The 13,400-nt window shown below is 45.8% G+C and overlaps 1 protein-coding gene across 12 annotated transcripts in view; it reads right to left on the reverse strand.

The window, feature by feature from the left end:
• stk33 (serine/threonine kinase 33) overlaps nucleotides 1–13,400 on the reverse strand; it is a 149,963-nt gene that overhangs the window by 90,778 nt on the left and 45,785 nt on the right. For 7 of the 12 annotated variants that reach the window (XM_055649907.1, XM_055649906.1, XM_055649915.1 and 4 more), the window contains exons 2-3: nucleotides 10,694–10,784; nucleotides 10,070–10,171 (exon numbers count right to left, since the gene is read on the reverse strand). In XM_055649907.1, the coding sequence (XP_055505882.1) occupies nucleotides 10,070–10,089 (20 nt within the window). In that variant the 5' untranslated portion in view covers nucleotides 10,090–10,171; nucleotides 10,694–10,784. The remainder of the gene's footprint in view (nucleotides 1–10,069; nucleotides 10,172–10,693; nucleotides 10,785–13,400) is intronic. The other 5 variants (XM_055649914.1, XM_055649912.1, XM_055649911.1 and 2 more) reach the window with 2 other exon arrangements.

Raw genomic sequence — 13,400 nt, forward strand, 5'->3', positions numbered from 1 at the left:
GGCCGGAAGGTGGCGCTGTTGCCGATGGTCAGGCTGCCGGGACGGCATCCAGCCTGAAGGTGGCGCTGCAGACGGTGGTCAGGGAAGGTCGAACTTTTATTCCGGCCGGCCGCGGCGGCCATTTTTGTAGTCAGGCGGCCGCTTATTTTGGTAGGCTGAAGCGGCCTTAACCAACGATTCAAGACCCCGCTGCTGGGCCAGCACCCAGGGAATTTCGGGGTCCGCGTCGGTGAGGAGCAGAAGGGTGTCTTCGGACAGTCGCCCCAGGTAAGCCCGCCCTATCGGGTGGCTAGGCCCTGGGCAGCAGCCGGCGGAGAAATGAGCAGGCCCACTCACTCCCCGCTCCCGGGGCCGTCGGGCGTGCGTCGGTGATGCTGGGGGCGGGGGGGACTGCTACACCTGCAGCTCCTGCGGCAGCTGGTGGGACAGCGGCGACTGATGGAAGAGCGACGGCTGGTGGGGAGCGACGGCTGGTGGGGCAGCGGCGGCAGCCACAACCTCTCTGCTCCGGTGGTCGGCTCCGGGCTGGCCATGCGGGAGAGCTTGGCGGCCGTCACACAAGGTTTGGACCCGGGTACTCCTTGACCCGGGTATCCCGCGGCATACCTTAAGGTACGGCCGGGTTGGCGGCAGCGTTGTTCTGCAGGGCTGGGCAGTCGGCTGCAGATATCAGGTCTCCCGAGGCTGTGTGCGTTGGGAGAAATCCAAATTTCAATTTGGATAGTCGGGGTCACCAATGTGGTCAGTAAAAGGCCAGACGTCAGGCAGGCTCAAACAGTAGTTTTTATTCAGTTGTTACATGTAAGTTTGGTCCACTAACATAATTGTCATTGCTGCTGTAGCTGAGCGAGGGTGTTGTCTCGAGCTCAGCTACCTGTTGACTGGCCAGATCTCAAGGTGAGATAAGCTTATGTAGCAGGACACTCCCCCTAGCCCATATATAACCATATAACAATTACAGCACAGAAACAGGCCATCTCAGCCCTTCTAGTCCGTGCCGAACACTTACTCTCACCTGGTCCCATCTACCTGCACTCAGACCATAACCCTCCGTTACTTTCCCGTCCATATACCTATCCAATTTATTTTTAAATGATAAAATCGAACCTGCCTCCACCACTTCCACTGGAAGCTCATTCCACACAGCTACCACTCTCTGAGTAAAGAGGTTCCCCCCTCATATTACCCCTAAACTTTTGTCCCATGACGTCACGTGCCAGCCTTCGTAGCTACTGACCAGGGTTCGACCATTAGTGGTCTGTGTATCAGCTGACGCCACAACTTATTCAAAAGGTGAAATGCCATGTTATATTGTCTTGGATAGAAGCAGAATTTTTTTTTTCATTTTACAGCAGTAAAATATATTCTGAAAATTAAGAGCTATTCAAACAATGAATACAGCTGAGGATCACTGGTATGCTGAAAGGTTAATATAACATTAACCATTACTGATTAGCGCAGAATAAAAGTTTATTAGTGGTGAACTTTAAGATAAATGTAAACTTGCAATGCAATCAATAACTGGTAATTGAGTCTAACTGAAAAACCGTAATAACTGTCTTCAACTCGACTCTGTACATAATGTGATCCACCAGTGTACATGTACTAATAATTGGTACACTGCATTATTATACTTTGCATAAATGGAGCAATCCATGCAATTTATTGATTTCAACATAAATAAGATCAAGACTAACATATAGGTCTCAAACAGAGAATTTTCTAAGATCACACAATCTCTCATATGCTCAACCTCACAATCAAAGATGAGGGTTAATCCAGTTTTGTGGGCGCTGGGGTGAATGAAGACGACAATATAGGACTTACTGCCTGACATACTAACTGTATTTAACATTTTGCCTGACAGGAAAATGCACTCCCCTGCTGTTTGCTCAGTTTTTTTGTCTGCAGCCAATGCATGATTTTGAGTTTACCAAAACAATCCCAAATATCCTTTAAGAAGGAACTGCAGATGCTGGAAAATCGAAGGTAGACAAAAGTGCTGGAGAAACTCAGCGGGTGCAGCAGCATCTATGGAGCGAAGGAAATAGGCAACGTTTCTGGCCGAAACCCTTCTTCAGTTTCAGCCCGAAATGTTGCCTATTTCCTTCGCTCCATAAATGCTGCTGCACCCGCTGAGTTTCTCCAGCACTTTTGTCTACCCCAAAAAACACACCAAAACCCTGGTCATTGTTAGATTAGATTAGATTAGATTAGATTAGATTTGTTTATTGTCATTCAGACCTTTCGGTCTGAACGAAATTCTGTTTTCCTGCAGTCATACATATAATTAAAAAAAATGACAAAACACATAGTCAACACAAATTTAACATCCACCACAGTGAGTTCACCAAACACGTCCTCACTGTGGTGGAAGGCAAAATCTTAAAGTCTCTGGCTCTTCCCTCTTTGTTCTCCCTCTGCGCCGAGGCGACGGTTCAAATTCCGCGGGTGGTTGCTGCCTCGCCACAGCTCAGAGGCCGAGTCGGGTCTCCGCTGCCGCTGCCGCTGCCTCCGCCACAGCTCCAGGGCCGAGTCAGGTCTCCGCTGCTGCTGCCGCCGCTACAGCTTCGGTGCCGAGTCAGGTCTCTGCTGCTGCTGCCGCCGCTACAGCTTCGGTGCCGAGTCAGGTCTCCGCTGCCGCTGCCGCTGCCGCCGCCACAGCTCAGAGGCCGAGTCGGGTCTCCGCTGCTGCTGCCGCCGCTACAGCTTCGGTGCCGAGTCAGGTCTCCGCTGCTGCTGCCGCCACAGCTTCGGTGCCGAGTCAGGTCTCCGTGGACAGAGACTTTCATCAGGCTAACCTCAGGGTCATACTACCAAAGTACTATCAGCGTGTCTCTTGTCCCACACGGGACAGAACACCCTCGACCACTGCTACACATCAATAAAAAATGCCTACCACTCTGTTCCGCGGCCACATTTCGGGAAATCTGAACACCTAGCTGTGCTTCACTTCCCAGTCTAACAAACAACAACTGAAGCAGGAGGATCTGTTCTTCTACAGAGAGTTGTTCAATATTGGCCGGCAGACACGGATGACATTCTAGACAATCACTTTGAGTCAGTGGACTGGTCCATATTCAGGGATTCTGCAGCCAACCTGAATGCCACTGCCGTGACTGACTTCATTAGCAAGTACGTAAAAGAGTGCATGCCATGGAGACAATCCAAATGTTCCCCAAACAAAAATCATGGATGAACCATGAGGTGCATTCCCAGGTCTGCTGCAGACAAGTCAAACGATCCCGAGCGGTACAAGAAAGCTCGTTATGATCTTCGCAAAGACATCAAGAATGCCAAGAGACAATACCAGGACAAACCTGAGTCCCAGTATCATCATTCGGTCACCCGCTGACTGTGGCAAGATCTGAATACTATAAGACATGCTAATAGTACTTTGGTAGTTTGCCCCCGAGGTTGGCGTGACAAAAGTCTCTGGCTACTATGACCAGGCTTTGCTTATTTTGTATCAAGGTTATTGATAGCAGATTACAGATCATTGGCTTCCAAGTGAAGTTGGACGACATCGCTGGTGATAGGGCAGCCCTACCTGATGATTTTACTTCGGAGTCACGTGAGCGATTCCGTGAAGAGCCCGCTCAGCACTCATGCGCGGCATTATCGCCAGCATTGTAACAGCGACGCATCGGGAGCCAAGCACTCCCGCTACAGGGTGAAAGAAACGGACCGTCAGGTAAGCTCTGAGGTCGGGGTTTTTCTTTCACAGGAGGAGCCTTCTGCTTTCAGGCAGAGAAGAAAGGCTCTAGAACAAACCTGTCCCCCAAGCCACGGAAGAGTGGGGTGGGGGGGGGCAGCAACAAGGCGGTAGAACCGCTTACCCGGCCTCCGCTATCCCCCGACACTGCGTCCGAGCCCAGCCCGCTAGCGCCTGAGCAGCAGGCTGGAAGTAAAGCCACGGAAGAGGCGTCCGGCCGGTGGCTTCCGACTTGTTGGACAGGGACGTCTCTCCACCCGCCCGGGGGAGAGACAGCCGCCTCCAGCGGCTCCTGGAGCAGGAGCTCCAGCGAGACGCGCTTCGTGAGGGGCGCTCTTGCAGGGGGGAGTTCAGGCACTCCCTCCACAGTGCCTTCTGCACTGTCCATTGCTTCCTCCTTACCCGAGGGTAGCTTTGGTGACCAGGACTGGGCTGGTCAAGAAGAGGGGACGATGGCTGAAGATCTCAGGATTATGCAAGGGGTGCAGGAACAGGAAGAGCTGCTAGGTGTGGTGGACCGCTACGTGGCAACCCCATGTGCAGGAGGCCGTTCAAGGCCCTACAGGAGAGGTGGTCAATGAGGTATACAGCCTGTGAGTCCCTTAAAGTGCCAGCTGTAAACAGCCAAAAGTGGGGGCACGTTGGGGCAAACATTCGGAACCAGGAGCTAAAACTGCAGCGGATCCTCAGGCTCCTGACGTCAGCCATCACATCGTCTGCTCGTTCCGTGGACCAATATGGAGATGACCACAACCTTCGTAAACAAATCATAAGACCAGCCATAAAATCCTAAATTTGCGGGGTTGGGCAAAACCCCAGCCACTGAGCCAGACCCACTGCTCTCTGGCAAAAACCTCACAAAGCATATGAAGGATTTGGAGAGGCCTTAGCAAGCTTTCGGTCTCATGAGGGCAGGCCCCGGGACGAGCAAACCCAAAAACAATAAGCAGCAGCACCCCATCGCGTCCATCAGTCGACGTCTACCATATGGGACTGATGAAAGCTCGGGGTCCGCATTCTATCACCGAAAGTCTTCTTTAGACCAGGACCCAAAGCGGACCCCATGGAAAATGTGCCACCCCCCAACGTCACCGCCACGTCAGACGGCGTGTAACACTCGTTGGACCGGTAGGAAACAGAAGAATACCCATAACCATGGAGGTAGGTGGGTCTGGTTCCTACCAGCATATAGAGTAATACTAACACATGGGAGTCTATCACGAGTGATCAGTATATACTCAATCGCATTAGTGGATACAAATACAATTCATACTAGAAAAATTGCCAACATTCACCCCAGAGGGTATTTTTCCCTCCCCGTTAAAGAAACGAGAGGGACAAGCTGAACTGGTGAGACTAATTACAAAGGGTATCATGGGAAAACCTGAACCCTTGCAATATATTCACTAAACCCAAAAAAGATGGTGGATGTCGCATCATCAAAATTGACTTAACTTCACTAAATATGTTTGTTAAGTATATACATTTCAAAATGGAAACAGTTGTTACTGCCAAACAACTACATTCCAAAGGATACTTCATGGCAAGCATTGATCTTAAAGATGTTTACTATATAGTACCATTCACAAGGATCATCGCAGATACCAGAAATTTACCTGGATGGGGCAGCTATAGTAATTTAAAGTGTTACCCAATGGGTTCACATCAGCCCAAGTTTGTTCACCAAGACACTAAAACCAGCTCTGGCAATATTCAGAAGACAAAAACATATTGTCATGGCATATCTTGATGATATCTTAAATGGTAGGCAAGACCATGGAATTGACTATGTTAGCTGTATCAGCTACAAAACAGTTTTTCGAAACCCTGGGATTGTCTTACATCCAGATAAATCTAAGTTTAAGCATCCACAATCATAGACTACTTGGGCTTCACAATTAATTCAGTCTATGTGACTGTAACATTGCCAAGAGACAAAATAGTTGAATTGGCACAATCATGCAACAATTTAATGATCAACAAACTACCAACTACTCAACAAGTAATAGAGTAATTGGAAAAATGGTAGCAGCATTTTCCGGCTACATAATTCGGACCTCTGCACCAACAACGACATACAGGTCATTATGATCGTGTCATGAAGTTACCCATTGAAGCAATATCAGAACTACAGTGGTGGGCAAAAAACACACAAAAAAAACACAAAAAAAAAACGTTTGACATAGTTTCAGCCTATTATCATCACTAACCCTATGTTAGTTATCCAAACAGATGCCAGTGCTCAAGGCTGGGGAGGAACTAACTCTGTATCTAGCACAGGTAATAGATGGACTAACCCGGAGTCATCATGACCACTTACACTGGGCATTAATTATCTAGAGATGGGTGACTTTTATGGTTTAAAGCATATGCACACATATGCATTACTTGCATGTACGGTTACAAATAGATAAATACTACGGTGGTGGCCTATATTAACCATATGGACGGCATAAAATCAGTATCATGCGACAAGTTGGTCAACACAATTTGGCTATGGTGTGTCGAAAGACATATTTGGCTATCAGCAACTTACCTGCCATGTAAGCTAAATACAGTGGCAGACACCAGGCCATGTAAATTTAATGACAACATCGAATGGATGTTAAAACCCCCAACAAAATGTTCGCAAACGTTATCAAGCAATATGGCACGCCAGATATCGATTTATTTGCATCCAGGCTAAATCACCAGGTACCTATGTATGTCGCTTGGGAACCAGACCTGAGGCAGCAGCGGTAGATGCGTTCGCGCTGGATTGGGGAAATTCTTCTTCTATGCATTTCCTCCCTTCTGCCTCATCAGTCGGGGACTACGCACAATACAAATGGACTCTGCTTCAGGTATTTTGATAGTACCCGACTGGCCTACACAGCCATGGTTCCCAATACTCCATGACATGGTTGTTGAAACTCCGATGGTATTCCCCAGTGACCCAGAGTTATTAACACCCAGTGTCGGGCACAAGCCACCCGTGCCATGAAAAAATCAAACTCCTGGGTTGCAGATTCTGCACAAACCACTTCTGGGACTGGGATTATCAGAACAAACCGTCAACACCATGTCAGCATCCCTCCGAACATCCACTAAAAAACAGCACTTGTCCAGCATCAAAAAATGGGAGAAGTACTGCTTGGATACAGGGACCAACTACTCAACCGCTAGTTACCAACGTACTGGAATTCCTGGCGAACCTTCACCACGATGAAGGACTCAGCTACAGAGCCATCAACACAGCTAGAAATGCCCTGCCTGTCTATTTAAATCAGCTCCAGGACAACAGGCCATGGGATCCCACTCGCTGGTGGTCAAACTAATCAAGGGTATTTACAACTCTAACCCCCTAGACCAAGGTACACCCATACATGGGATGTCAGTGTGGTCCTGACATACCTCAGGGGATAGCCACCAGCCAGATCCCTCAACCTGGAACAATCTATGCTCAAAACACTCATGTTGATGGCACTTGTATCTGCACAGAGGGTCCAGTCACTACACCTATTGCGACTGGACACCATGCTCACAGCTCCAGACCAGATCTCTGTCGTTATCCAGGGAATGATCAAACAGAGCAGACCAGGAACACCTAATCCAGTCGTGGAATCCCGGGCTTACCCGCCAGAAACACGGTTATGTGCTATGACCCTACTATCCTACATAGACACAACCAAAATATTCGAGGGAGATGAAAAGCCTTGTGGGTCAGTCATAAAAAACCTTATGGTCGGGTGACGAGCCAAACCATTTTGAGATGGCTCAAGCAGGTGCTAAAAGCTGCTGGGATAAAAACTAGCATGTACAGATTTCATTCCACCAGGGAAGCATCCACGTCGATGGCTAAAAGAATGGACGTGCCTACAGACCACATCCTGGCTACAGCAGGATGGTGGGGGGAAAGACCATTCAGAAAATTTTATAAGCCATTGGCAAAACCTGTTTTATTTGCAGGAAAGATTTTACAGACTGCAAATATTTAATTTAAGCCCAGGGGAGCAATTTAATTTATTTGTTGTTATTGTTAAAAAATACCATTGTGTTTTTCTACAAACAGATTCATTGGTTGATTACGATAACACGCTCCTCCCTCAAGGACTTCGGCAGTGCGTGAAGTAATAACTGTTACATGGTTTGAAATCACAGAGCTTTGAAGTCTTCACGGAATCACTCACGTGACTCCGAAGTAAAATAGTAAGATTAAACGAGAACTTACCAGTTTGAAGTTTGATCTGTATTTTATGAGGAGTTACGATGAGGGATTACGTGCCCTCCGCTCCCATCCTCATTAATATGGGTCAAAATGTTAAACTGATGTCTCCTTTTCTTTACTATGTTTACTTCAATAACTGTGTCTATCTGTGATTCCACACTGCTGCTTTGAAGTATGCCGTGCATGCATGCTGAGCGGGCTCTTCACGTAATCCCTCATCGTAACTCCTCATAAAATACAGATTAAACTTCAAACTGGTAAGTTCTCGTTTAATCTTACTAATTTAATGCATTCTCTGCTCACTTTGGCCATTGGGATGATGACATTTGTTCCATCAGACGCAAGTGTGCCTCTTCCCAGGGTCACTGTTGCAGAAATTAGAACAGCCCTCCTGAGGGTGAACTCAAGGACAGCAACTGGCCGTGTCTTTACGAAGTGCTGCAACCAACTAGCAGGAGTGTTCATGGATATCTTCAATCACTCCCTACATTCTGAGGTATGCACCTGCTTCAAGAAGACCACTACCGTCTCAGCGCCAAAGAAAAGCAAGATCTGATGTCTTAACTGCTACCGTGAATTGCTTTCAGAGGCTAATTATAGAACGCATTAAATCCAGTACACCATGCAACCTCGACCCATTGCAGTTTGCCTACCTCTACAACAGGTCCATGCCTGATGCCATCTCCCTGGCCCTGTATTCATCCCTGGAACAGCTACATAAGAGACACCCATATGAGACTTCTATTCATAGATTACAGCTCTGCTTTTAATACCAATATCCCTTCCAAGCTCATCTACAAACACATGGAACATGGAGTCAGCATTCATCTCTGCAACTGGATCCTTGCCTTCCTGACCAACAGACCACAATCAGGGAGGATGGGTGACATAGAAGCATAGAAATTAGGTGCAGGAGTAGGCTTTTCGGCCGTTCGAGCCTGCACTGCCATTCAATATGATCATGGCTGATCATCCTCTATGATAATCCAACACTGGTGCTCCACAAGGAAGCGTTCTCAGCCCCCTTTTTTACTCCTTATACACCCACGACTGTGCAGCCAATACAAATCCAACTCAATTTACAAATTCACAGTTAACACCACCATAGAGGGCCAGATATCAAACAACGACGAGACGGATTACAGGAAGAAGATTGAGATCCTCACAAGCTGGTGTTAAGACACCAACCTTTCCCACCATGTCAGCAAGACAAAGGAGACAGGGATACATTTCAGGAAGCGAAGTGGTACACATACCCTGAAATATATTGACGGCACCGAAGTAGAGATGGTTGAAAGCTTCAAGTTCCTCGGTGTAAATATCACCAGCAACTTGGCCAAAAAACCACACCAACGCCTCTACTTCCTTAGAAGGCCTAAGGGCCTGTCTCGCTAAGGCAATGTTTTCGGCGACTGCAGGTGACTGTCACATTCGTAGCAGGTCCCCCACGCCAATGTCTACGACAATCTACCACCTAGTCAAAGTCAAACTACGGCAAGCTCCTGACCCAATCGGCGTACCGGCGACCCAATCATCACGACTTAGGACGTCCACCTACGACAACCTACGACCACACAGGTGACAACCTACGACAACCGAAGTCAACCTACTTCCACCCGCGTCAAGTTACATCAAGCAACGACTCTGCCGGCGACAACTGAAGACAATTTAGTCGCCGGTACGTGTCGCGGGTTGACACAGGTTGGCGCCATTGGAATTCACAGCACCTGGCGACAACCAACGTCACCTGGGGACATCCTGGCGACAACCTACGACAGCACCTACGACAGAAGACAGGCAATGTGAAGCCCACTGTTGGCGAAAGGTTTTGAACATTTCACAATCCAGCGGCGACAAGAAAAAAGTTACGACACTTGAAGGGACAATTCACGGCAATACAGGCGTCACCCCGCGACCATGTGGCGCTAGTCTATTTTCCGGCTGTCACTGAAAAAAACACGTAAGTGGGACAGGCTCTTTAAGAAATTCAGCATGTCCCCATCAACTCTCACCAACTTTTACAGATGTGCCTAGTAACATTTTATCAGGATGCATCACAGCAAGGTTTGGGAACAGCTCGATCCAAGACCATAAGAAATTGCAGAGAATTGTGGACACAGCCCAGGCCATTATACAAAGCTACCTACCTACCTTCCATGGACTCCATCTACACTGCACGGAACCTCAGCAAGGTTAACAGCATAATCAAGGACGAAGCTCACCCTGGACACTGCCGCTTCTCCCCTCTCCTATCGGGCAAGAGGTACAGAAGTGTGAAAACAAATACATCCAGATTCAGAGACAGTTTCTTCCTGATTATTATCAAGCAACTGAACCATACTATCACCAACTAGAGCGTGGTTCTGATCTACCATCTACCTCATTGGAGAACCTTCAACTATCTTTAATTTATCTTTCTTGTACTTTATCTTGTACTGAACGTTATTCCATTTATCCTGTATCTGTACACTGTGGGCGGTTTGATTGTAATCATGTATAGTCTTTATGCTGACTGGATAGCACGCAACAAAAACATCTTTTCACTTTACCTCAGTACATGTGACAATCAATTAAACAAAACACAGTGCACAGAGTACATTAAATTATAAACTATAGAAAAAGTAAATGCACAAATGCTTGATTGAAGTTTTGGAACAAATTACACTATAAAATTCCACTAAATAACAAGATGAATGTAGTCTTTAAAAGTCTATGATTTTTCATTACTTTTATAATTCACAGAAAAGTGCTTCAGAAATTATGGATCTTACCAAAGACAGTTGCTCTAATACAAACTGTAGGTGTGTCTAATATTTAGAGCCCCATCCATATTTTCGCAATTTACGTATTAACATGTGGCACCTATATGGAAGAAAGTAAATAGGTACTAATTAGTATTATACAAGCACAAGATAGACAACTTTAAATAAAGGAACAATCAAAAGAATTTAGTGGGCTAAATTACAATCTATTCACCCAAGAATTATTGTGAAGAATGATGGAAATCTAAACTAAAAAAAAACATTGGAAATAGTCTACAGGGTCATATAGCATCTGGATAGAGAACTGGAGCTGTAAACAGATGCAAGTACTATATGTGAATCACTTCAATTTCCAGCCCCAAATCTACAAACTAGATACATTATTTGTCTTGCCTCACTTCGGCACTTACTTTCTCTAATAAACTTATTTGTATGTTTAATTATTGATATGCTCTCCTGTCCAGTCTCTTTCTTTCCCGAACACCCTTTGCAACTTGATTATCGTCCTGTCGCCATTACATGTTTATCGCGAGAATCCAATCCCTCATTTCCTCCAATTTGGGCAGCCCTCCTCACTGCTCAATAGAAGCCAAATAACCATATAACCATATAACAATTACAGCACGGAAACAGGCCATCTCTACCATTCTAGTCCGTGCCGAACACATAATCTCCCCTAGTCCCATATACCTGCGCTCAGACCATAACCCTCCATTCCCTTCCCATCCATATAACTATCCAATTTATTTTTGAATGATAAAAACGAACCTGCCTCCACCACCTTCACTGGAAGCTCATTCCACACAGCTACCACTCTCTGAGTAAAGAAGTTCCCCCTCATGTTACCCCTAAACTTCAGTTCCTTAATTCTCATGTCATGTCCCCTTGTTTGAATCTTCCCTACTCTCAGTGGGAAAAGCTTTTCCACGTCAACTCTGTCTATCCCTCTCATCATTTTAAAAACTTCTATCAAGTCCCCCCTTAACCTTCTGCGCTCCAAAGAATAAAGCCCTTACTTGTTCAACCTTTCTCTGTAACTTAGTTGCTGAAACCCAGGCAACATTCTAGTAAATCTCCTCTGTACTCTTTCTATTTTGTTGACATCCTTCCTATAATTAGGCGACCAAAAGTGTACACCATACTCCAGAATTGGCCTCACCAATGCCTTGTACAATTTTAACATTACATCCCAACTTCTATACTCAATGCTCTGATTTATAAAGGCCAGCACACCAAAAGCTTTCTTTACCACCCTATCTACATGAGATTCCACTTTCAGGGAACTGTGCACAGTGATTCCCAGATCCCTCTGTTCACCTACATTCTTCAATTCCCTACCATTTACCATTTACGTCCTATTTTGATTTGTCCTGCCAAGATGTAGCACCTCACACTTATCAGCATTAAACTCCATCTGCCATCTTTCAGCCCACTCTTCCAACTGGCATAAATCTCTCTGTAGACTTTGAAACTCTACTTCATTACCCACAACCCCACCTATCTTAGTATCATCTGCATACTTGCTAATCCAATTTACCACACCATCATCCAGATCATTGATGTACATGACAAACAACAATGGACCCAACACAGATCCCTGTGGCACCCCACTCGTCACTGGCCTCCAACCTGACAAACAACCATCCACCATTACTCTCTGGCATCTCCCATTCAGCCACTGTTGAATCCATCTTGCTACTCCACCATTAATACCCAACCATTGCACCTTCTTAACCAACCTTCCATGAGGAACCTTGTCAAAGGCCTTACTGAAGTCCATATACACAACATCCACTGCTTTACCCTCATCAATTTCCCGAGTAACATCTTCAAAAAATTCAAGAAGATTAGTTAAACATGACCTTCCAGGCACAAATCCATGTTGACTGTTCCTAATCAGACCCTGTTTATCCAGATGCGTATATATATTATCTCTAAGTATTCTTTCCATTAATTTGCCCACCACTGACGTCAAAGTGTCAGTACTTCCTCTTCTTTGATCCTCATAGTTCCCATAGCTACTCTACTTGTTTCCCTTACCTCACATAATTCAATATCCTTCTCCTTGGTGAATACCGAAGAAAATAAACTGTTCAATATCTCCCCCATCTCTTTTGGCTCTGCAGATAGTTGTCCACTCTGACTCTCTAATGGACCAATTTTATCCCTCCTTATCCTTTTGCTATTAATATAGCGGTAGAAACCCTTCGGATTTACTTTCACCTTACTTGCCAAAGCAACCTCATATCTTCTTTTAGCTTTTCTAATTTCTTTCTTAAGATTATTTTTACATTTTTTATACTCCTCAAGCATCTCATTTACTCCATGCTGCCTATAATTATTGTAGTTCTCCCTCTTTTTCCGAACCAAGTGTCCAATTTCCCTTGAAAACCATGGCTCTTTATAATTTTTACGATTTCCTTTCAACCGAACAGGGACATAAAGATTATGGACTCTTAAAATGTCACCTTTAAATGTACTCCATTTCTCTTCCACATCTTTCCCATAAAACAAACTGTCCCAATTTACTCCTTTTAAATCCTTTCGCATCTCCTCAAAGTTAGCCTTTCTCCAATCATAAATCTCAACCCTAGGTCCAGTTCTGCCCCTCTCCATAATTATATTGAAACTAATGGTATTGTGATCACTGGACCCTAACTGTTCCCCAATGCATACCTCTGCCACCTGACCCATCTCATTTCCTAACTGGAGGTCT

This window comes from Leucoraja erinacea, chromosome 18, assembly GCF_028641065.1.
Source record: "Leucoraja erinacea ecotype New England chromosome 18, Leri_hhj_1, whole genome shotgun sequence".
NCBI lineage: Eukaryota > Metazoa > Chordata > Chondrichthyes > Rajiformes > Rajidae > Leucoraja > Leucoraja erinaceus.